A 25,386-nucleotide genomic window follows, 5' to 3' on the forward strand; every position below is an offset into this window, starting at 1 on the left:
GTGCTTTGTTTTCATAGCCATCGCCCTGATCAGCGTATGCTGTTGTACTAACAAATGCCGTTATTGACAATCAATTAATCAGAAATGACCCCCCCCGCCAATTTCATGCATTCATGATGGAACATAATATACTGATCATATGCATTTGAATTTTTTATTGTAGCATGTATAGGGACGAAATGCCAATGGATTAAGTATAATATGCGTTGCGGCTTATTACTAGCCTCCCAGGAATTACCCTAAACCGCTCTAAAACCATACTTATATTCACCACGGTATAAAACGGGAATGTATGGATGGAAAAAATATTCCTTTTTCACATCTTGAACGATAGATACTCGTTGGGCCATAGTATTGCATCCATAGCTATAATATTTATATAGTTATAGCCCTGCAAACAAGGTGAGCGACTCCCATCGTTTACAGCGGTGGCAGTAGCTACTACAGGATAAGGCTAATAGCTGGCAGTCAATGAGTTAAAGATCAGACTTTCAGCTGTCATATTTGTTTGTTTACATCAACATCATGTGAACAGTGTAGGAATTGTAGCCCTTTTTATATATAGTCCCCCCCCCCCCATTTTAGGGGACCAAAGGTAATTGGATAAATTAACAAACGTAAATCAATTAGTCATAATTTATATTTGGTTGCAAATACTTTCAGTAGAAAGCTATCCGGCTGCAAGCTAGCCTAGCTTAGCACAAATCAAGGGAAGCGGATACAGACCAGCTAGCCTAGCCTCTCCCAGAGTTTTAAGTTAGGTTAATATCCGCTTCCATTCATTTGTGCTAAGCTAGGCTAGCTTGCAGCCGGATAGCTTTCTACTGAACACAGAGAGAAAATGGGTATCTATCTTCTTGTCCGACTCTGGAAAAGACGGTAAGAACATTTGCCATAATGTTGGCGTGTTCCTTTAGTGGGATTTTAGGTGTACAGTGGACTCGCCATCAGAATACTCACAGTATGGGATATGAAAATACTAGTGCTGTCAATAGATTAAAAAAAATTAACTAATTAATCTCACAATTTTCTGTAATTAATCTAGATTAAAAATAGCATTTTTCTACTTAAAACCGAAGCTTGTAACAGATATTTACTTGAGTAAAATCATGGAATTAATGTAAAATCAACACAAAGAAAGTATATTTAGATTCAAAGACTATTTGAATAGCTTTCTTTGAATACGGTTTCTCTCCTGTGAAATACAAATGTTCAACAAAACCATCAACATTGACTCAGCTAGACCTCTTTCTTATATCCGCGGCGCTAAGATTGAAGATTTTTCACTCCATAGATTAATCTAGATTAATTTATTTTAATGATTTAAATCATTTTAATTAATCTCCAAAGTTAAAGCATTAACTTTGACAGCCCTAGAAAATACCATTCATGAATTAACCCCCGACCTCAGTGTGATAATCTTTAAATATATACATATATGAATGATATTTCCTTCAGTTGCCTATGTGCATAGTGATATAATGTTGATGGGTCGGGGAGCCTGTTGATACGTACTACATATATGCCTCCATGTTGTCCATCGTGGATCTTGTTGTGTCGGACGATGGGGCAGCTGTTTGTCCTAATCTGGATGCCAGCCAAGGCGTTACCGTAGATGTCATTTCCTTCGATGAGGCCTCTCCCGTCGCCGAAAATGTAAACACCACCTTGGTTGCCGTTGAAAATGGCGTTGCCCCTTTAGTTGGGTCAAAAAACGATGGATAAGTTAACTCCTTGTTGAACTGTACTCATCAGTATCCACTCAACATCTGAAGAGACCAACACTCCGACAAGATTATACTACCATGATCAAACCTAGTATCATTACCCAAGTTCGTAGGCATATTATACTTTGCTTACAAAGAGCAACATTTATGCTTTGCTTACAAACAACAACATTTAAGCTTTGGTTACAAACAGTAACATTTATGCTTTTCTTACAAACAGCAACATTTAAGCTTTGGTTACAAACAGTAACATTTATGCTTTTCTTACAAACAGCAACATTTAAGCTTTGCTTACAAACAGCAACATGTATGCTTTGGTTACAAACGGCAACATTTATGCTTTTCTTACAAACAGCAACATTTAAGCTTTGCTTACAAACAGCAACATGTATGCTTTGGTTACAAACGGCAACATTTATGCTTTGCTTACAAACGGCAACATTTAAGCTTTGGTTACAAACAGTAACATTTATGCTTTTCTTACAAACAGCAACATTTAAGCTTTGCTTACAAACAGCAACATGTATGCTTTGGTTACAAACGGCAACATTTATGCTTTTCTTACAAACAGCAACATTTAAGCTTTGCTTACAAACAGCAACATGTATGCTTTGGTTACAAACGGCAACATTTATGCTTTTCTTACAAACAGCAACATTTAAGCTTTGCTTACAAACAGCAACATGTATGCTTTGGTTACAAACGGCAACATTTATGCTTTGCTTACAAACGGCAACATTTATGCTTTGGTTACAAACAGCAACATTTAAGCTTTGCTTACAAACATTCATAAGAGATGAATATCCAGTAACATTTATTTTTCTAAATGTGTAGCGTTTGGGAGTGAAACTCCTCTTCTAGTCGTGACAAACGGACACGTACCTTATTGTAGGGTCACTATTGGAGGTGATCCACACGCCGGCAAAGTTGTTTGCGTAGATCTTGTTCTCGATGAACTGGCCGCGGCCCTTCTCGTGCACATAGATGCCCCCGGTCTGGCCGTGGTGGATCTCACAGCGGACCACCGTGGGGTTGGCGTATGCCTTCACCTCGAAACCCGCTATACGGTTCCTGTGGATGTTGCAGCTCTCGAAGTAACCCTGCAGATGGGAGCACAGAAAGAAAATATATTTTCTACCATATCCTTGTAAATAAATACATAAATAAATAACAGATGAACCTCAAGTCTTTTTCTTGTTTATAATCTTGTTTATCGGAACCTCAGATGTGCAAAACAACCAGTATAGCGAACACCATCATTAGCTCAAAAGGCAGCCATGTGAAGAGACTGTACATTGTGAAGCAGTTAGTTTGATCTGGCCCACTAGAAGTCTCAACCCAGTACATGACAGTATTACCCTACTTGTGAAGGGAGGGCAGTCCGGCCTCCACCAGACCTAGGTGTTCAGCAGTCTGATGGAGGTTGAAGCTCTGTATCGGCAGCCTGATGGCATTAGTTTGTAATGGGTGTGAAGGGTGTATGTGTGTTGTCCTCAACTAATTGAGAGGCCTTCTTAACTGTCAGTTTCTTGTGGATACTGCCGGGTGGCTCCTGGTCCTTCCCAATGATCTTCAAGTTTCTTTATTATTTATCACAATAAAATAGATATTTTACGATGAAATGCTTGTTTCTGTATGAGCCCCTGAGAGTGTGCTTCATACAGTAAAAAAAAGTTTAAAAGTAAGTAAGAGTAAGTAAAAAGTAAGTAGAGAGGAATATTCAATATACATATAATAGTAAAATGAGTAACAGTGAGGTACAATGCAGAAATGAGGTACATGACTTAAGGGTAAGGTGCAAATGCAAATGAGGTATGAATGTAGTGCAAATCTCTTTAATAATAGATAAATATAATGTAGTGTTAAAGTGAGTAAAGTGAGTGTTAAGGTGAGTGTTTGTTTAACCACCTAAAACTAGGGCTGACCTTCGAAGCTTTTTTTGGCCGTCGAAGTCGCTGCGCACTTACCCCCCACAGTCGGTCTGGGAGGCGTCTATACTTTCTACAACGGAGCTCGGTTTCCGGGTTCCTCAGATTGGCCACGACGCCCACGTGACCTCCACTAGCACGGCCCCTTCCTGCCGCGCGCTGCGCTCGCCAAGCTCCTGCCGCACCGCGCTCCCAGCTTCCTCAATGAAATGGAAATCGCTACTTTACATCAGGGTGAACGCTGGCTGTTGGTAACACCACCCACTTCAATGACAGGCTCTCATATTTGCGAATGCATAAACTAAATTAAATGCATAAATTAAAAATATATACCGTTAACTGGAATATGTTGTTTCTTTACACATATGTTTGATTATGTAATTGGTTTGTCATGACAAACCAATAAAATCGCTACTTTACATCAGGCTGAACGCTGTTATGCTGCCACCACCCACTTCAATGACAGAGCTCGGCGCATTACATCAGGCTGAACGCTGTTATGCTGCCACCACCCACTTCAATGACAGAGCTCGGCGCATTACATCAGGCTAAACGCTGTTATGCTGCCACCACCCACTTCAATGACAGAGCTCGACGCATTACATCAGGCTGAACGCTGTTATGCTGCCACCACCCACTTCAATGACAGAGCTCGGCGCGGCAGGAGCTTGGCGCTTGAGGAAGCTGGCGAGCGTGGCGCGCGGCAGGAAGGGGGCGTGCTAGCGGAGGTCACGTGGACGTCGTGGCCAATCGGAGGAACCCGGAAACCGAGCTCCGTTGTAGAAAGTATAGACGCGTCTGGGAGAGTGGAGGCTATCACGTGCTTCCTCCGACACACGTCTAGCCAATCAACCGCTTCTTTTCACCTGGCAGCGCGGACTCTCACTGAGAGGGTGTAACGTGTGGAAGGATCACACTACCCCCCTTAGATCCTATCCGCGCTGAGCAGGCGCCCCGACCGAACTGTAGGAGTCGCTGTTTACAACGACCCGGACCCACCCCGCCAGCTTTCCCACCCTCTAATACAGCCAATTGTATTAGTGTGAACGACCAGCCAAGCTGGTGACAACGCCGGAGCTGTGAGCTGGATTTGAACAGGCAAATCCAGCGTCTACGGTGTTGGTGACGAACGCAATCTCCGCTATGCCACCTGACCGCCTTTATTTTCCCGTTTTAATCTCATGCCCATCGAACAAAGCATCGAAGTATTTAAGACAGCCCTACCTAAAACGCCTGCTAAAAATGCATTATATAGCCTGTATAAAATCCCCCAAGTCCTGAGACTTTTCTGAATTGTCCTCGCCTACTAAAATCTTATTTTCTCAGGCTCTGTAGCAGATATAAACATGATGATAAAAAAAACAAAAAAAACATTGGAGAGCTTACAAGTGTGTCTTCTATTCACATTTACATTTATTCGATAGTACTTGCTTTACAATTTAATTACAAAAACAATCCATAAACAACAAAAATATCCATAAAATGTCAATAGAATAAATGTTGAATAAGAACTCGTAAACATTTAATATGTTTATAACAGGTAAAGTGACATGTGAGAACACTGAAAGCGAGCCCCCTGGTGGAGATCTGTAGACATGTCAAGTGTGGGATAACTGACTGACCCAACTATACATACAAAAAGGGAAATAAATAAAAACTGAATTTCCACATTCTCAGGAGTCCATTCTGGACTCAGTAGCCCCCCTTAGACGGAAAGAAAAACACAGTCTAAAGGCCAGCCGTGGCTAAATGACACCACTAGAGCCCAGAGGAGAGAGTACAGGAGAGCAGCGCGTAAGTGGAATCTCCAGAGCCGGGGGAGTTGTCGGGTCACGTCTGAAGTCCACCAGCAGTTCCTTCGTTTTGCTGGGGTTTAGGTGTTCCACCACGCAAACTGCAAACCTGTGTATTTCTCCAATGAGGTTCAGGTTAAGGTAAGGGTTAGGTTAAGATATAGAGAACTGAATCAGATTAGGACATTAAGTGTTCACTGTATCAGAGACTGCAATATTGTCTGCAAAAAGTCTCACATTTTTGTATTAATATGAAACTGCTCCATAAAACACAGAAAGATATCCCACAAAATGACTACATGTAGGCATAAAAGGGAAGAAAATAGCCTTCCTGCCAAAGTAGACCACAGTACATATGGGCACCATGCTACCTCTAGCTACTGTGGCATACTGTGTGGCATACCGTGTCCAGCACACCGAGACGTTTGGCTTACCATGCCGTGGTCAAACGTGAAGACGCCTACGTCCCGGCCGTGGTGGATGTGATTCCGTCTGATGATGGGGTTCCCGTGGTTCTTCACCCAGATCCCTGCCAGCGCGTTGTTAGAGATCTCGTTGTCTTCGTATATTCCCTGAGGACGGACAAGAGCTAGAGTCAGAGGGGAGGTTGGGGGTTCGCCCTGGCTTTTAATATCTTAAGACAGCCAGACATAATTCTGATGCCATAAAGGGAACAGAGGAGTGGAGACAGTAACAGAGGAGAGACAGTAACAGAGGAGAGGAGAGACAGTAACAGAGTGGAGACTGTAACAGAGGAGAGTGGAGACTGTAACAGAGGAGAGTGGAGACAGTAACAGAGGAGATGGAGACAGTAACAAATATCAATATCAAAACAGGGTCCGGTCCAAAACAGGGTCCGGCTGGGATCCGGAGGGAGGCTGGATGAATTATGAATGCCATGGCGAAAAAATTAAATATTGATCCCAAACACGTGATACGCCGCTGTTGGCGTTCAACGCATGGCAGGCAATAACGATTTACGCCGTTTATGGCGCACAATGTGTTAAGGCAAAGAAATTATGAAAAAAAAAAAATTGAAATGTAATCCAAAGTGTTGAGCGAGGTCATCCACACAATCAACAGGTGTGTCCCCAGTTCCAGCTTGGTATCATTCTAATGCAGACACATCACCAAGTAGTTCCTGTATATTTTAGTTTGACATCATGGGTACAGCATGGGAATGGCTAAGAGGCACCACTCCTGTTCAACTCACTACTCTGAAGGAATGAGAACCAAGAAGAATAGGTAGATTACCCGTGATCATAGTTGAGAAAAGCACTGTTCCAGAGCTCCATTATAGCAGGCAACTAGCATTTGTTGCTATGCTAATGCTCGCTGCTTTATGTAGTCTGTAGGGCTGTCTTAAATACTTCGAAGCTTCGTTCGATGGGCATGGGATTTGAATGGGAAAATAAAATTCGAATATATATTAAAAAAATAAAAATAAATAAATCTATTATTTTTTTGTTTACCTGCAAAATCAACTCTGCCTCTCTTTGTTAACTACAACAAGCAATGCCGTATGTTATTTAAGATCAGGTGATTTCAAAGCTGGTTGCACTCTGTGTTTTAATGACGCCACGTGCACGCACGCTCCCGCGCATGCGCATAAATGTTCCCCCGCGTGCGCACAGAATAAAGACGATGCCTAATTGCCTATAGGAATGGAATGTAACACATTTCATTCACAAGTTGTGTGTGAATGTATCCGAGAACGTATTTGAACACACCTGACGACCTGCGCTATTGTTATGCAAAGTAGCCAGGTGGGTACTTGGTGAGTTGGCGCATCAGTCGAGTACAGCGCATTCCTGTGTGCACGCGTGTGCACATCCGTGCATGTGCGTGCTTCTGCTTCTGCTCACAGAGCCGGTTGCTCGGCATGCAAGCCAGTCCCATGACCAACGCGCCCCTGTTTAAGATGAGGTCGGACTCGGCACTGACAGATTTGTGTTCATTGTGCTGCTTTTATAAAGCCTCAAATGACGGCTTACAATATTTCATGAAAGAAAAGTGTTTCGTTTGTCTAAGATTTAAACTTTACAGTACTGACAATTCTCTTTTTTTTATCCACTTTTTCTCCTTTTTCTGTTTTTCTCCCATCCCAATTTAGTCGTGCCAATTCCCCCCTCTGGTCGGTCATAGGGAGGGTTGAAGAATCTATCGCATGTCCCCTCCGATACATGCGGAGTCAGCCAGCCACTTATTTTTTCACCTGCCAACGCAGACTCTCATTGGCGAGGTGTAACGTGTGGGAGGCTCACACTACCCTCGACATCTCCTGTCCTTGCTGTGCAGGCGCCCTGACCGACCCGTAGGAGTCGCTGTTTACAACGACCAGATTACCACCCATCGACTCCCCTCCCGCTGACTCTGCCAATTGAGTCAGTATGACGGCCGGCCCAAGCCGGAGGCAACGCTGACAGCCGGATTCGATACCGGTGTCTTGCGCGTTGGTGACGAGCGCTTAGACCGCTGCGCCACCCAGCCGCCCCAGCACTGACCATTCTCTATAGTATTTTTTTATAGTGTCCCGACCCATATAAAAACATGTCTTAATAAAAGATTAAGTCAAATTCTGCCTTTGTCTCTATAGAGCTTTATAGAAGAAGGTTGCAACATAATTATGTAATGTAATGTTGTTGGCTGTGTAACGGAGAGCAGCCGAACAGGCAGCGCCGCTCCCGACTCATTATTAATTTAATTAATCCACTTTATTTATAGAGCACATTTAAAAACAACAAAGTTGACCAAAGTGCTGTACAAGTCCACAAAAAATTAATATATATATATATATAATTCATATTTTTTTAATTATTTTCTTAATCTCGAAGCTTCGAATTAAAATAGAATCTCGGCCCGAAGCTTCAAAATGCCAAAATAAAATTCGAAGGTCAGCCCTAGTAGTCTGCATAGGCTTTTAGCATGGACTAAAGCGCGTGTAGGTCTCAGGAGAGTTGCGTTACCTGTGCATGATCGGTGATGTAGAGTCCAACGTTTTCACAGTCGCTGATGTTACAATGCTTGATGGTGGGACAAGCTCCTTGGCCACTCACACACACAGCTGACCCAACTGAAACGTGTGCAAGAAAATCCGGATTTACTTGCAAACGATGACATCCATGTTAAAATATGTGACCTTCTTAACACTGGTATTATTAATTAATTATTAATTAAACTGAAAACACAATAGATTAAAATAAAATAAGCTATATGGCTAGCACTCTTTGCCTCCGTTGGCGGGTTGGAGGGGAATCAGCTCTCCTATTGGAGGAGCCCCCCCCCCCCCCCCTAGTGACGGAGATATCCCCGATGGAGATTCTCCAAGCCTCTATCATTGTCCAACATCTTTTGAATTCCTGTCCTTCACAAATGTCCATGTGCACATTTAAAGCAACTGCTATTCTAACATAACTCAGACTCTAACACAACTCAAAGAACAAAGACAACATTGGTGCTCCCATGGTGTTAAGAGGATCTCAATCGTATCCCTCTGTTCCCCGTTGGAAGGGTGAGGAGTAATGGCTCTCCTAGTGAGAGGGCTCCCCCTAGTGGCAAAGTGCGCACTATATAAGCCAACATTCGTTCTGTGGACGGCCTCAGAGCTCCCGGTCAATGTTCTGAATTTGTCCCACTTATGCGCATGTTCATTTGTATTGTGTGTCACGTGTAATCCTGTAGTTCCTTCATACCAGTCCATCGTGTATTATTCCCCAATATGTTTCCTAATCAGCGTGTCCCTTTTTAAATACATTTCAAATCGTTTGTCTATAACGTGTGTATTGTAAATCATAGTGTTAGCCTCTATGTTAGCTTGTAAGCTAGTTCGTATGTTAGCCTGTAGCTTCTCTGCACTGACATTCAGCGTCCCGCTAGCTTGTTCTACCTGTTGCATCATTGCCTCGTGTTGAGTCTTTTCCATCTGTGTATTTACTTCATCTGGGGTTGGTTTTCTTTCATTTGTCCTCATGTTCATTCTTCCTTCTTTCTTTTGTCCTCGAATCTTCACTTTTTATTTAGTTTTGAATTGTTTTACTTGCTTTTTTTTTATATTCATTGACCGGGAGCTCTTTCATGTGGCTGCTCACCAGAAAGTCACAAACCGGAAGTCCCAACACTGGTATTATTAACTAGAATAATGCACTCAGTAGAGGGAGTACAGACCTACGCCAAGATGTAATCTCCCCACTTTACTCTCTCATTCAACACATTTTACTGGGTAGATGGTAGAAAGTTGCCTATATTGCAATAATACATACCGATACCATCAGTAGGACATCACAAACACATTTCGAATGTCATCATGATCACTATTAATGACCTCAGACACTGTGAAACGGTTTGTTATCACTACTAATGACCTGGGACACTGTGAGAAACAGTCTGGAAGAACAGGACAGGTTACCTGTACAGGTGCTTCGTATGATGCAGTGGTCTATGATGGGGCTGCAGTTGACTGTGATCTCCAGACAGTGGTGTGCATTGTGGTGCTGGGCGGATTTATCATCAGGGTTGAACTAACAGAGATACAACATATATCAACAGATGAATCTAAAACAATAATCTAAACTACAATTAGTCTGGTTCAGATTAGGCTGGGATACACGGATAAAATAAAAGACAAATCATTGCATACGTAAATAATACATATAACCCATGTATGATAGCATGTACAATAATGTTGTATTATACCATATATATATATATATATATATATATATACATCATATAATAATTGTTGCATATCTGTAGATACTATATCTTGTGTTTTATTATAAAAGAACAACACCGATTAGCACTATTACTCTACTATTAGAATTGATATATTTTATATCCAGTTTAATCACCTGTACATTGTATATTGCTATTGCACTTTACTGTTACATTTGCCTCTTCTTTTGGCTGTACTTGTGCTGTATGATGACAATACATTTGAATCTAATGTAATGGAAATAGCAGGAGACTATTGGCAGGTGGTCTATCATCTCACCCGTATGGTCATGTAGCCAACGTAGGCATCCTCGGAGCCTTCCATAAATACAAATGTAGAATCCCTGGTGTTCTCAATGACCACTTTGTCAGCTACTTTTCCAGGGGCTGTGAAATGTACACATACAGTTGCAATGGAGAAAGTTGCCCTGATTAGTATCAGTGTTAAGAATCATTTACAAGCTTTTCTTTTCGATATCCTAACATTGACAACTCAATGTTTTTTTATTGAGGAATTCAATAGTATTATTAATGGACAATAAGACAACATGCTCTCATTCAACAAAAATATTGGGGGGGGGGGCGGGTTTTAGAAACTATTTCAGGTATCTGAAATGCCTACATACCTGCTCCAAGCATTGTGATGGGCGACTCGATGTAGATCCATTCATCCGTGTAAATACCAGAGTGGACGAATATCAGCCCGTCAAAATGGGCCTCCTGGACACCTCCGAGAGCGTCCTCTATGGTGTCGTAGTACTGAGGAGAGAGACATGTGATCACAAGACCCTTCCGACGGGACAAATCGGCTGAATGACATGGAGATACTACTGACTTACGAGCATGCTCTCTCTTCCTTTGTATCTCGCAGGATTACTGTAGAAGTGTTCAGCGAAGCCCGGCTTCACATGTGCTCCTTTATACTGCGGAGATAAAAAAAAAAGAAAAAGGGAAATCAAAGAATTTGTAAATAGAATGTCAATCGCACTACAGGTAGGGATGCACCAATACAAACACTGGATATGGGTCCGATACCCTGATACAATAGGTCAACTTCCCTAATACTAAGATCTGATACCAAGAAATATGTGTAACATGTCAGAAATGAAAGCTAAATCATTTGAATTCCTGCATCTTTAACACATAGAAGCAGATCTCTCCAATGGAGAAAACTGACTAGCCTATATCTCAATCATGTTGTCCAATGACCCCAAACTGATGGTCTACTGAGTATTATTGAGAGTAAATTAGTTCGCTTTGACAGCGGCTGGTGTGTGAGGTGGGTAGTAGAGTTTTATGAAATTTCGACGTCCATCGAAAGCCCTGGGTCTCGTCTTTATTAGGGCTACAACGATTCCATGACTGCGTAATTTCCTCACGTCTAAATCATCCGGTTTCCGATGCAATGCACAGAGATTTTTATAAGCTCATATTTCAACAAACGTAGTGCTGAAAATATACACATTGACTGCTGTTTTGTTAAGGTTAGGGTCTTTACTCTTGGCTACATATGAAAAGAAAACGCAACATTACTTAATATGGACTGTATTGATCCATTTGTGACGTGCAATAAATATTGGACCAGGGGTGGGAATCACCAGTTTCATCATGATACGATACGATATCGATTCTTTGGACAACGATACGATATTTGCCGATATCACAAAGTCTCTCACGATACAATACGATACGATTAGATTCAGGTGCCTGCGATCGATATGAGATGATATCATATGCCCATTTAACACAATCAGTAACATTTAGATCAACAAAAAAAAGGTAATGAAAATATCATTTGACATTTGTATTTTTGAGCTCTTCCAGACATTTAAAGGAAAATCAATCTATTGTTTTTAATACAAATAGACCTCCTGTTCACTGTAAAGTGCCACGTTTTTATATATTGAGCTTTAAACTTTAAGCTACATTTTTTGGAACTCAAAACTCACAACCTCCCTCTCCCAAACCGTTCCTACAACAATTTGTTGATGTTGCATGATGTATAGGCCTACATTTATTATGTATTATATTGTTTATGTTTAAATAACATTTAAACATCAAACTCCTCTGACCTCATCTGGTCTTTCCAAAGACGCGCGCACACACACACACACAGAAAGGGAGAATGCTATGCTGTAACATCTACACACACGGAGCTACTGCTGTTGTTCTTGGGCGGATATGAGACTCGCCACAGGATTTTCAAAATAAGAGTATCGATATGAATCGATCTTATTACATCGCATCGATCCGATTCGATTGTTGATAATTACATCGATGTATCGATCTGGATCGATGTATCGTCCCACCCCTAGACCAGTACCGGGCCAATCAGGCTTAATCTCCATCCTGAACTAGTATATGCCGTGTAAAGTGACAACACATCTTGATCCAAAACAATATACCAAACAAGGTGCGGACCCCTTGCCGTCATGTGAATATGAGAAACAACGAGGATTTCAATGTCCACACAATAGGCTTCAAAGCAGTTCAAGATAGTTGCATTTAATGTACCACATCAGTCTCTTAATAAATTACATTCTCTTAGGGATGGGAATCATTCTCTTAGGAATGGGAATAACGGTTATTTGGAGGGCCGACTATCCGTCGCCGCTGACCGATTGAAAACCGCGTTTTTCCCCCCTCAATGATAAGTCAATGCTAAATTAACACGGCTCCATCTCTCTCTCAGCAGACTTATTATGCAAAAATAAATTGGCTATCACTTGCACTCGTTCATCACCTTTTTTTCTTTTTTTTTTAATAATTTTTAGCATTTTTACAGCTTTTACTGGTCACGCAGGACCGACGGAAGAGAGGGCGAACGGGAGGAGATGTGGTTGAAGACATGCGACAAATATCGCCGGGAGCGGGGAGCGAACCCGGGACGGCCGCGTAGGTGCGCGAGGCACTATGGTATATGCGCCACGAGGGCGCCCCGACTCATCACTTAACGTGGATGCCCACGTTTCTCAGGCTTGGTCCGTTTAAACGGAGAGGAAGAGGAATGCTCAAGAGGAGAGGCTGAGGCTGTCGAAAGCAGACGGATTTATGGCGAGCGCAAGCCGGTGCAAAGTACAACGGTAGATGAATATCGTTCCCATCGATCATATCAAAAACATGCCTGGTGGACAGAAGGAGAACCACTGAACACAGCACGGCAGCACGCAGACGAATGTGCCACCGGGTTCCCCAGGGATCCGACAAACTAATGTATTGGAATGATTCAAGAAGATATTGTACGAGGGCGGCTGATTGGCGCAGTGGGCAAGGCGCTCGCCACTAAGGCAGGAGACGCTGGGTCCGGGCCCAGCTCTCGGCGTTGCTTCCGGCTTGGCTGGTCGTTCATACTAATACAATTGGCAGTGTTAGGGGTGGGAAAGCCGGTGGGTGGGGATCGGACGTTGTGGACAGCGACTCCTACAGGTCGGTCGGTGCGCCTGTACAGCAGAATCAGGAAGTGACGGGGGCAGCGTGAGCCTCCCACGCGTTACTCCTCGCCACTGAGAGATCGCGCTGGGCAGGTGAAAAGATGCGACAGGCTGCCTCCTCGTGTACCGGAGGGGACGCGTGAATATTTTAGGCAACCAACTTGTGTTTAGCGTTTCTCTGATTGTCCACTACGCCCATGTGACCGCGGCAGCGCGAGAGAGCTGCAGCGCGGAAATAGGCTGTCTATTGCCATTCTCTAAGACAAACTCTAACCTTAACCAGCTCCTTAACAGCGCCTAAACTTAACCCTTCTAACCTTAACCAACTCCGAAACATGCTGGGTGTATGCTGGGTGTATGCTGGGTGTATGCTGGTTATATGCTGGGTGTATGCTGGGTGTATGCTGGTTATATGCTGGGTGTATGCTGGGTATATGCTGGGTATATGCTGGGTATATGCAGCTTACCAATTGCTGAAAGCTTTCCTTCCAGGGATTTGGCTGCTCATGTTCGTCTGTGTTTATCTGGAAGAACTTCCCAGCCTCAGGGTGCATCATGGGTCGTGTGTACTCAAACACTTCCATGTATAGCCTCTTCCTGCAATGTAAAAGGCACACAATTAATTAATATGATCCACATCTCTGTGAATTAGTTACTTGAACTGAACTGAATCTTTCATACCAGTATTATCAGCAACTACAGGAACTCTTGGACAACTGACTAATCAGAGAGAAATCACATGTGAGTGGGCTTTGTCCAGAGCAAACACATACAGTAAAGGGATGCACAATATACTGCAGACCGTATCTCTTATCAGCCCAGATTTGTGATCATTTAAATGTTTTTACTACAGCAGTCCGATGAGTAAAATTGGGCAGATATATATCACCAAACATCGGCTGATGATAGACATTTTTTATATTGCTCTGCATCTGACCAATGAGCAGAAGTGAAAGAAAAAGATTATTTCTCTGTCTATCATCCATGTAGAGGTGTGTGTTATTATCAAATATTGCCGCATTTATAAAAATAAAATAACTTATATAATTCTGCAATATTTGATAATGACAAAATGTGAAGAGAAATAAACATTGTGAATGAAGTATTGTGGTGCTGGAGAAGCCCTGGCCACACATTATAGTCCAGAGACTGTTTGTTTGTTACAGGCCCCTGAGAAATCACATCATGTTATTATTTTCAAGGTGGGTCGTGATTTCTACCAACACCAAGCACTAGACATTTCGAATTTCCAATAATTTTTTTTTATTGACAGAAAATGCTAATGTATTTTTGTTTATGTGGGATAGAAATGGCATCATTGCAGCACATTGAGACACAGGGTCTAGGCTATTCTACTCCTGAAGTACTAGTTACACTGCTAGACAAGCATGTCGATGATGCTCATGAAGCTTTACTAGTGCAGTGCAAAACGCAGTCATTCGGAGTGCTTGGCCCCAAGGAAACTATAAAAGAAGGAAGGGTCATCATCACATCACTGTGTAGCGCGTGAACGCACATTGGTGCCATGTGTGGAAACTTTCATTTCAGCCTACATCGAGTTGAATGGGATCAGCCATCTCTCCTCTTATATTAGAGCTGTAAATCTTCACTGGCCTCACGATTCGATTACGATTCAGCTGTCCGCGATTCGATTCGATTCTACGATGCATCTCGATGCAGCTCAATAATATATTACATCCTCAATTTTATAATCTACTGCACATGGCTACTTTCTCATCAATTGATACAAGCAGTCAGATCAAATTTACTTTTATTTAGAAAGCTCTTAAAACCTCTTCTGCCCATGCGGTCCGTCGACATCACGTCATAAATCAACCTCTCCAGACTGTCATCTTTTTTCTCTCTCAAACTTATTAAAGTATAAACATCATAACCATGTCACAACAGCAGTTATAATGTATATTATCATCAATACGTTAGTTTACCAATAGGTTAAAGTGTTATTAGATAGATTTTAGTTTTCGTTTTTCTGTTTAGTTCGCGAAAGTCTGCCATTTAAAAAAATTGACCGTCGGGAATGTGTAACACTCGCCTGTTCAGAACATGTGTCCATGTGTAACACTCGCCTGTTCAGAACATGTGTCCATGTGTAACACTCGCCTGTTCAGAACATGTGTCCATGTGTAACACTCGCCTGTTCAGAACATGTGTCCATGTGTAACACTCACTGTTCAGAACATGTGTCCATGTGTAACACTCGCCTGTTCAGAACATGTGTCCATGTGTAACACTCACTGTTCAGAACATGTGTCCATGTGTAACACTCGCCTGTTCAGAACATGTGTCCATGTGTAACACTCGCCTGTTCAGAACATGTGTCCATGTGTAACACTCGCCTGTTCAGAACATGTGTCCATGTGTAACACTCGTCTGTTCAGAACATGTGTCCATGTGTAACACTCGCCTGTTCAGAACATGTGTCCATGTGTAACATTCGCCTGTTCAGAACATGTGTCCATGTGTAACACTCGCCTGTTCAGAACATGTGTCCATGTGTAACACTCGTCTGTTCAGAACATGTGTCCATGTGTAACACTCACTGTTCAGAACATGTGTCCATGTGTAACACTTGTCTGTTCAGAACATGTGTCCATGTGTAACACTCGTCTGTTCAGAACATGTGTCCATGTGTAACACTCGTCTGTTCAGAACATGTGTCCATGTGTAACACTCACTGTTCAGAACATGTGTCCATGTGTAACACTCGCCTGTTCAGAACATGTGTCCATGTGTAACACTCGCCTGTTCAGAACATGTGTCCATGTGTAACACTCACTGTTCAGAACATGTGTCCATGTGTAACACTCGCCTGTTCAGAACATGTGTCCATGTGTAACACTCGCCTGTTCAGAACATGTGTCCATGTGTAACACTCGCCTGTTCAGAACATGTGTCCATGTGTAACACTCGTCTGTTCAGAACATGTGTCCATGTGTAACATTCGCCTGTTCAGAACATGTGTCCATGTGTAACACTCGCCTGTTCAGAACATGTGTCCATGTGTAACACTCGTCTGTTCAGAACATGTGTCCATGTGTAACACTCGTCTGTTCAGAACATGTGTCCATGTGTAACACTCGTCTGTTCAGAACATGTGTCCATGTGTAACACTCACTGTTCAGAACGGGGCCAATTGCTTTGACCCCGGAAGTGCCGCTTGAAGCCTCGTCGAGAACCGCGGAGAATCTATCTAGACACTATGTTGGAACCCAAAATAATAAATGATGCACGTGACCAGATCTCGCCAGTTGATAAATGATTAGTAAGGCATTAGGAACCAATTACAACGGAGATCAATGAGCTATGGCAGAGGGGTACGTTGTCAGGCGACCACCTGAGATAGACTGCTGTCCCAGATGGGAGGGGGACGACGACAAAGGAGGGGTAGGGGAGGAGGGGTGCAAAGAAAAGTACAGGAGACCAGTAGAGACCAATAGGGTATATCTGCAGAGCCGCAAGCCCAACGTCGGGGCGGGGCTTCGGGGTTTGTACTCTGTTTGACTGTGCATTCGGGCTTGTACTCTGACTGTGCAGTAGTCAGTTTGTGCTGTTTATTTTTACAAGCAGTGAGGACTCGACAGCATTTGCATTTCTGTGTTCTGTGTTGCAGGTTAGGGTTAAGGTAGGGTTAGGGTTAAGGTTAGGGTTAAAAATAAACAGCACAAACTGACTACCTCCAGGTTTTACAGGAAACAAGACAAGGTACAAGCCCCGACGCCCCGCCCACGCACAGTCAAACAGAGTACAAGCCCCGAAGCCCCGCCTCAAACAGAGTACATTTACATTAACATTTACATTTAGTCATTTAGCGGACGCTTTTATCCAAAGCGACTTACAAGTTCTGTACGACAAGTCATCAGGAAGGGTACAACTCTATCAGCTGAGTAACAATGTTCATCAAAGTGTTGCATGTTACAGTGTAGGTTACTTATTAGGACAAGTGCATGACAGTTTAGTTGGGGTTAGATTTTTGTTGTTGTTGTTCTAAATAAATAATAACAACTTTATTTGTATAGCACCTTTCATACAGGGGATTGCAGTTCAAAGTGCTTTACATCAGTAAGATGTAAATAATAATGAAGTAATAATTAATAATAATACATTATTTATTTATTAAATATTAAGTTTTGATTTTTCTTTTACAACTGAGGTAGATAGATTACATTTTTAGAGACTAAAGTACCGAAAAAAGGTACCGTTGGGTACCGGTATCGATTCACAGGTACCGGTACGGTTCAAATGTGAAGTACCCATCCCTAGCAACGGCTACAGAAAAATGTGAGTACACAAGTTCAAGTTCAACTCAAGTTCAGACCTCTGTTACTCTATTTCATTAGTACTAAAATAGATTCCTTTTTTGCATTAGTAACTAACTTTAGAATGTTATCTATCAAAAGAGACGAGGCTCATGCATGTGCTATTAAGTATAAAGCTAAGCTTTGCAAAAAAAGTATGCAGTCCTCAAGTTCAAGTTAAGAAATTGCCACTTTTCTGGGTGCCTGTTAAGAGGTTAAACCTTTCAAAGTGGCAACAGAAGCACTGCCAACAGCAGCACTGCCAAACGGACGAATATCCAACTGCGTCGGCCGTACTGCCTTTAAAACATGTTCTAGTCTCTCTAGCTGGTTACAGCCGAAGTTGTCCAAACTTTGCACGAAGAACGAAATACAACAAACCTACTACTTAACAAGGATACCACAGAATATTGTTCCTTTGCATGGTGCAGAAAATGGCATTCCAGGATATAGCCGACTTAGCATCAGGGGTAGGAATCACCAGAGGCCCCACAATACCATATTACCACGATAATAGTCACGATATTGCATTATATGACATTTTTTCCACTGCAAATTATGCCCCCCCACCTCTACTTACTGAGCATTGAAACAAAGTTCAACAATATGTTTCAGCTTTTGGTAGAAAGGCAGATAATTGACCCACCTCAAACCCCACTTTCTTTTCTTGATCCTCCAATTCCTCAGGAGCAACAGCTTTGTTGGTTGGGGGATCAAGAGGACTCTCTGATACACAGGGTCATTGTAATTCAATCTGAAAGAGCATGCCTGCTCCATTGGTGGGATCTTATTGATGCATCAAAGGAGTGGAAAGTGTGTTGATAAGCATATGAATAACTCTAGAAAAGCTTGAAACCATTTACCACTGCTGTAAATGCTCAACTACACCTACTGCTCAGCCAGAGAATCTTTCGCTGAATTTTAATAGCCAATAAAAAAAAATCTGAAAGAGCCCGAGGGGAAATAATAGCCTCAAACAAAAGACACCACTTTGTGCACAATCAGCTGTCTGTCAACAATTTGCTAAAGCTTTGTTATCACAACCGCGGCGCTGACACAAGAAAGCAGTAATAAATTAAAAACAGGCCTACAGAGGGGGTTTACTGCAGGCATAAACACATACACATACACACACACACAGGGCACAGAAAGCACACCATGAAGAGGCAGAGAAGCTACTGTTGTGATCTGGAAAGGTACTATATAATTAAGGTGAAGCAGTTCATTTAGTTGATTGCAACTTGATGCATAATTTAAAACAATCTTTCCTAATCTTGTAAATACCATATCAAAATTCAAAAGCATTTAAGATTTGAAGCTCCTGTATGAAATCTTATCCTTGATTAAAGATAAGTTCAGGATCTTTCATTTTTGACCCCATTTCCTACTTACCAACGATGTTGATCAGTATCTCAGTATAATCCATGCTGTTCTTCATACTAGATAACTTAGACCCGAAACAAATGTTGAAACCTCCAAAGTGCCAAAGTGCCAAAGCTAAGAGCTTTTCACAGTGGCCATGTTAACTTGACATTAGTTGTGTGGCTGACTTGCATAACTTAGGAGCCTCAGGATCCAGTATGAAGATTGTAAGATTGTACTGAGAAAGTGAAAGAGAACTGGAATCTGAAACTCATAACTTTTGATACAATATGAGTAGGGTTGGGCACCGAGAACCGGTTCTAATAGGAACCGGTTCCTAACTTCCGGTTCTGAATATTTTTTGTTTACTTTGTTAATTAATACCCTAGTTACAGTATAGCAACCAAATTAAACTGTAGCAAGTCAACTGACAATGTGAATAGTATGAAAAAAATTAAGATTTTTCAAAAAAAAAAAAAAATCTCCTGCGAAATAAGCTGTGACCCGTTTTGACCTGCACCTCAAAGAATCGGGAATCGAGAATCGTTTAGAACAGGAATCGAAATGGAGAATCGGAATCGGAATCGTTCAAATCCAAACGATGCCCAACCTAGGGCTGGGCGATAAAACGATAACGATAACTATCGCGATAAATTATTTCCTCGAAATAAACATGAAACGTGGTCGCAAAGTTTCGATATATCGATTTTCCAAGCTTGGATATGAGCACACGCACTAACAACCAATCAGTGAAGGAGATGGCCGAGAGCGAAGGAGACCCGGAAGGAGACCCAGAGGTAGGACTCACTCAACAACAAGGCTTGCTAGGCTAATTAGCTTGCACGGCGCTGTTTTATATATTTACGTGCCGAGTATGTGTGTGGCGTGAATTCTGAGGCCACGTTTATAGTAGTGTGGGGTATACAGTGGACGTCGTTTCAATATATTGTGGCGGAAGAGAGTATTTTAGTGTCATATTTATTACATTGTCATGAGATACTCTGCTTGTCGGCTAACTGCTAACGTGCGTGGACTGATGACGACATCAACTCGACTCGAGACATTCGCAGCAGCATAAGAAGTTAATTAAACTTGACAGACATTATATCGACGATAATTATCGATATCGAATTATATGAAAATAATTTTATAATTTTATCGCGATAACGTTTTTAGTAGAGCTGGGAAGTTAACGGCGTTAACGTGCTGCGTTATCGCGAGACTAGTATCGCGCGATAATATAATTGACGCCGTTAATCTTTTTCACAACGTTGGGTCTGTATTGTCCTTAAATACTTGCCGTAGTTCCCAGCTGTGGTACCAGGAAGTGATTGCACTACCGGAGCTGTAGTCAGAATAATGTGTTAAACTAAAGTAGTGGTCCGGTAATCATTGTTATACAGGTGAGGTTAAGAAGTCCTCAGGATATAACACAATTCGGCGATGAGGACGTCTGAATCTGCACAATGCAAGAAAAAAGAAGTCCGTTGCAAGCTTTGTTTACATTATTAATGACGCGAGTTAGCATGTTAGCTCACGTTACTCGGGTGGCACTGGGAAACATCTACAAGAGGAGGAAATCCACTTTACACACTAAAGGAAGGATCGACTGGACTATCGTGAGTGTTTACAACAGAAATGGCTTGGGTTATTGGAAATATTGGACCGTTTGATGACAATCTGGAGCAATATGAAATGAAAATGGGAGACCCTGATGTTAGCATGTTAGCTCACGTGACTCGGGCGGCACTTGAAAACATCTACAAGAGGAGGAAATCCACTTTACACACTAAAGGAAGGATCGACTGGACTATCGTGAGTGTTTACAACAGAAATGGCTTGGGTTATTGGAAATATTGGACCGTTTGATGACAATCTGGAGCAATATGAAATGAAAATGAAAATGGGAGACCCTGATGTAAACAAGACAAACGTCTTTCTCTGGTCTGCATCTCCTTAACAATTGTGTGTATTGAGCTGTACTCCGACTGTAGTAGCTGTTCAGTGTTCTCTTGGAGGTGGGCCTGAGACTGTAGTAGCTGTTCAGTGTTCTCTTGGATGTGGACCTGAGACGGTAGCTGTTCAGTGTTCTCTTGGAGGTGGACCTGAGACTGTAGTAGCTGTTCAGTGTTCTCTTGGATGTGGACCTGAGACTGTAGCTGTTCAGTGTTCTCTTGGATGTGGACCTGAGACTGTAGTAGCTGTTCGGTGTTCTCTTGGATGTGGACCTGAGACTGTAGTAGCTGTTCAGTGTTCTCTTGGATGTGGACCTGAGACTGTAGTAGCTGTTCGGTGTTCTCTTGGATGTGGACCTGAGACTGTAGTAGCTGTTCAGTGTTCTCTTGGAGGTGGACCTGAGACTGTAGTAGCTGTTCATTGTTCTCTTGGAGGTGGACCTGAGACTGTAGTAGCTGTTCAGTGTTCTCTTGGATGTGGACCTGAGACTGTAGTAGCTGTTCAGTGTTCTCTTCATTCATGGAACCGTTACACTGAGCTTGCACTGAATTTGTTGAGAAACCTGCTTCTGCAGCAGTCTGTGTGTGAGCAACCAGTCAGCAGCATTGTGAATTCAGAGATTCACTAAAAGACACATTGAGAGACAGGTTTGTGTGTGGATTAAGAAATGAAGGTGCACAGAAGAAACTACTGACAGAGAGTGATTTGACACTGGAGAGAGCTGTCAATATCAGTGTAACAATGTTAATGGCATCAAAGGAAGGGCACAGACAATTACGATAAATCTGGTTTTAAAAGAAACACTGAAATTACAAAAAGAAGAGACCTGTTCATGCTGTTGAACAAGGAGATAGAACAGCTAGTGACTCCTCAGATGAAGAGGAGAGGATAAATCTCCTCCTCCGGTCATTATTTGGGTAGAACACACATTTTGAATGCATTTGGCAGACACTTTTTTTTTTGAGCCATTTTAATCTAGATTAATCTAGATTAATTCCAGGATTGCAGGTAGATTAATCTAGATTAAAAAATGTAATCTATGCCCAGCTCTAGTTTTTAGTCATATCGCCCAGCCCTAGCCCAACCCTAAATATGAGGTTTACAAAGATGTCCTCAGTATGAAGGGATAACTAGCTGAACGTTAACATATTTAACACTTTGGGTGCCATGGGTTAAATTCATTATCAACCGTAGGTTGCCGGCTCTATTTGTCTATAGAGAAAGTCCCCTTCTTTGCAGGGCTATAACTTTTTAAATTCTATTGCTACATTGCCATTATTAGGGCCCATTCAAAGTCCTATATGTATTGTTCATTTTGTAGCAACGTTAAACTTTTTCATTCACATATTCATAGTAAAGTATGGTCTAATGTATAAGTATGTTTTCATCTCTTTCTGCAGATTTCTCCAGAACGTGATCTATAGCCCCAAATACATTATATTGATGATGCAATACAGTTTTATGGCAATCAGCGCGATATAAAAAATTCCAACTAGACGTACTTCTAGAAGTTACTACACGTCATCTGATGTTGACCGGATGGGCTAGGGGGCGTTTATAATTCTGTGGGCAGCGTTATACCAATCATCTAATGTGGGTCAAATGTTGATAATAGCAGTTAGTATCGAAGACGGTAATTTTACACGCTAAAACTCACCCCAGTCTCCGCACGCCGTTGGGCGATCATCGTAGAGTAGAAATTTTACCATTATGGGATGTCGATTTACCCGGTCCATCTCCAGCTTGTATAATGGTATATATGTCCAAATCATGTTGTTTATCGAGTTATTGGCAATCGATCGCTATGTAGTGTGTCGAGATCGAGTCCCGGGACCTATAGCGAGTGCCCGGAAGTAATATGGCAGACCAGCACAACCTCTACGGCACTTCCTGTTAAGCGATTGCGCCGATCGGCCACCAGATGGCGCTCCTGAACCGCCAGAGAGCTCAGTGGGTCCTCCTGGTGGATCTCAAGCCAGCGGAGGGGAAATATGAATCCGATCCCAGATTTTTGAAATATTGATATTAAAGACGCTGTAAAGCGTCCTCGGCAACTTGAGCATGGCCGGGAATGACGCTTTTAAGCGTTTTCCGGCAGTCAAAGTGTTAACAACAACAACAACAACAAGGGGGAGGCAGAGAACCGTCCGACACAAAGCCACACCTACTAGACAACTACTATGTAATTCCAACAGTCTGATCCCTGCTCTAAATGAATGCGCTGACTACATAGTGTGGAGTCGCTACATAATATCCTGCAGGCTAATGTTTTGGTATAAGGCATTACGGGTCACTACTCCCTAAAAATGAGCATCTTGTCTAAAAAGGGATAGTCCACATTTTAACACTTTAATCGCCGATGACGTGTTTAGACGTCATTCCTCGCCATGCTCATTCTGCCGAAGACGCCGTAACTCGTCTTTGATATCAATAATTCAAAAATCTGTGATCGAAATCATATTTCTCCTCCGGAGACATGAGATGTACTGGTGAGCTCCACTCAACTGTCTAACGGTTCAAGAGCGCCATCCGGTGGCCGATCGGCAGATCGGCCAAGAGGGAGGGGCGCACCAAACAGGAAGTGCTCATCCATATGTCGTCCGGGCACTCGCGATCGGTAGCCGGACTCCATCTCAACACACTGGATAATCAATCGCTCGCCCTAACTCAATAAACAACGTTATTTGGACGTATATAGTATTATACAACCTGGAAATGGTTCATCAGGATCAACATCCCATAATCGAAAACTGTCTACTCCACGCTGATCGAAAGTATATCGTTGCTACACCCTGAACAATGGATATAGGACATTGAATGGGCCATAATAATGGCAATTTAGCAATAGAATGTAAAAAGTTATAGCCCTGCAAAGAAGGGGAACTTCTCCATAGACAAATAGAGCTGGCTAGGGATGGTAAATTATTAATTTGAACCATGGCGATCAAAGTGTTAAGAAGCCTATTTCTCACAAATTGGGGGTCGTTTCCTTTTGATCTGGACAGAAACAGCAGACAGACTCACCAGAGGATGGGGTCGTTGGCCAGCTCACCGAAGCGCTTGCACACACATGCGGCTCGGCACAGGTCCTGCTCCAGCAGGTAGGAGAAGATCTTCAGGACCACCTCGTCTGGAAGCTTCTCTTGGAGATACTGCTCTGCCGGAGCTGCTGAGAGGACCAAGAAACCACAGCAGAAATATAAGAAGAGGTCTAGAATGCACTTCTTGGGTGTTGCGACACTACAGCCATATTTGTCAGGGATATAAACTCAATTCAATAGCAGTACCATGTATTTTAGCTTGATTCTGCTCCTCAAAAAGGGAAGGTTCTTGTCTATACAGGATTCAAACAGACATGTGTTTTTCCAATGGCCAATGCCGATATTTAGAGAGCAGGGCAGCTGATGGCAGATATATAATGCAGATGTGTTTTTTCTTTTATCTGTTAAAATCCAACAATTGAATATTTCTTCCAGCACGGCAGCAGGTAACCATGAGTAACAACTCCCCAAATATTATATGCAAGGCAAAGATACACAGCACACTCAAACCTACAACAAATTGACCGGATCTGCTTTTATTTCTCAAAGGTAATAAATCTGTGAAGACGCATCAAATGGGCTGGATTTGGGCTGGCAGTCTAAACATAGCCGTATTAAACTTTTTAAACCCAAACCATGGTGGACGAAGAACCTTTCTTTAAAACTAATTATTATTGGTTGCACCGGGAACAGGAGCTCCCGCATCATGCTCACTGCCCTCCATTTCACCATGCATAATATTTTAGTAGCCAATAGGGGTGTAACGGTACACGTATTCTCTCTCTGTGCGTAAGGAGGAATTGGTGCTAGATTGAGAAGGGGCCGTCTCTCAGAGATCAAATTACTGAAAGTTTGCGGCATTGGCATATAGAACGGACATTCATACACAGCAACGCGCCTCCGAACAAGGTGTGATAAACATGAAGCGATATCTTTTCCTTGGCATGAAACAGGAAATAGTAATCAAACCATTAGGGACCTGCATGATGCTTCTTTCTCTATTCAATAAAGTTTTACCCTGAGAGATGATTTACAATAAAGTGCTAAAAACTGAAAAGTAGGCTACTTACATTCTTGACACTAGAACTCCCCAAATAGCATTAGCATAAAGACAAGAAGGTA

General features: G+C 42.3%; 1 protein-coding gene across 3 annotated transcripts in view; it reads right to left on the reverse strand.

Annotated features, from left to right (window-relative positions):
* The window catches only part of fbxo11a (F-box protein 11a), a 62,965-nt gene that overhangs the window by 14,593 nt on the left and 22,986 nt on the right, over nt 1–25,386 (reverse strand). For 2 of the 3 annotated variants that reach the window (XR_014620102.1, XM_084321622.1), the window contains exons 4-13: nt 24,248–24,392; nt 14,057–14,186; nt 10,998–11,081; nt 10,785–10,917; nt 10,439–10,545; nt 9,854–9,965; nt 8,415–8,521; nt 5,883–6,020; nt 2,610–2,827; nt 1,516–1,696 (exon numbers count right to left, since the gene is read on the reverse strand). Coding sequence is in view for 2 of the 3 variants with exons in the window: in XM_084321622.1 (XP_084177748.1) it covers nt 1,516–1,696; nt 2,610–2,827; nt 5,883–6,020; nt 8,415–8,521; nt 9,854–9,965; nt 10,439–10,545; nt 10,785–10,917; nt 10,998–11,081; nt 14,057–14,186; nt 24,248–24,392 (1,355 nt within the window). In the remaining variant the exon portion in view is untranslated. The remainder of the gene's footprint in view (nt 1–1,515; nt 1,697–2,609; nt 2,828–5,882; nt 6,021–8,414; nt 8,522–9,853; nt 9,966–10,438; nt 10,546–10,784; nt 10,918–10,997; nt 11,082–14,056; nt 14,187–24,247; nt 24,393–25,386) is intronic. The other variant, XM_084321623.1, reaches the window with a different exon arrangement.

Source organism: Notolepis coatsorum (genome assembly GCF_963971535.1).
Source record: "Notolepis coatsorum genome assembly, chromosome: 9".
Taxonomy (NCBI): Eukaryota; Metazoa; Chordata; class Actinopteri; order Aulopiformes; family Paralepididae; genus Notolepis; species Notolepis coatsorum.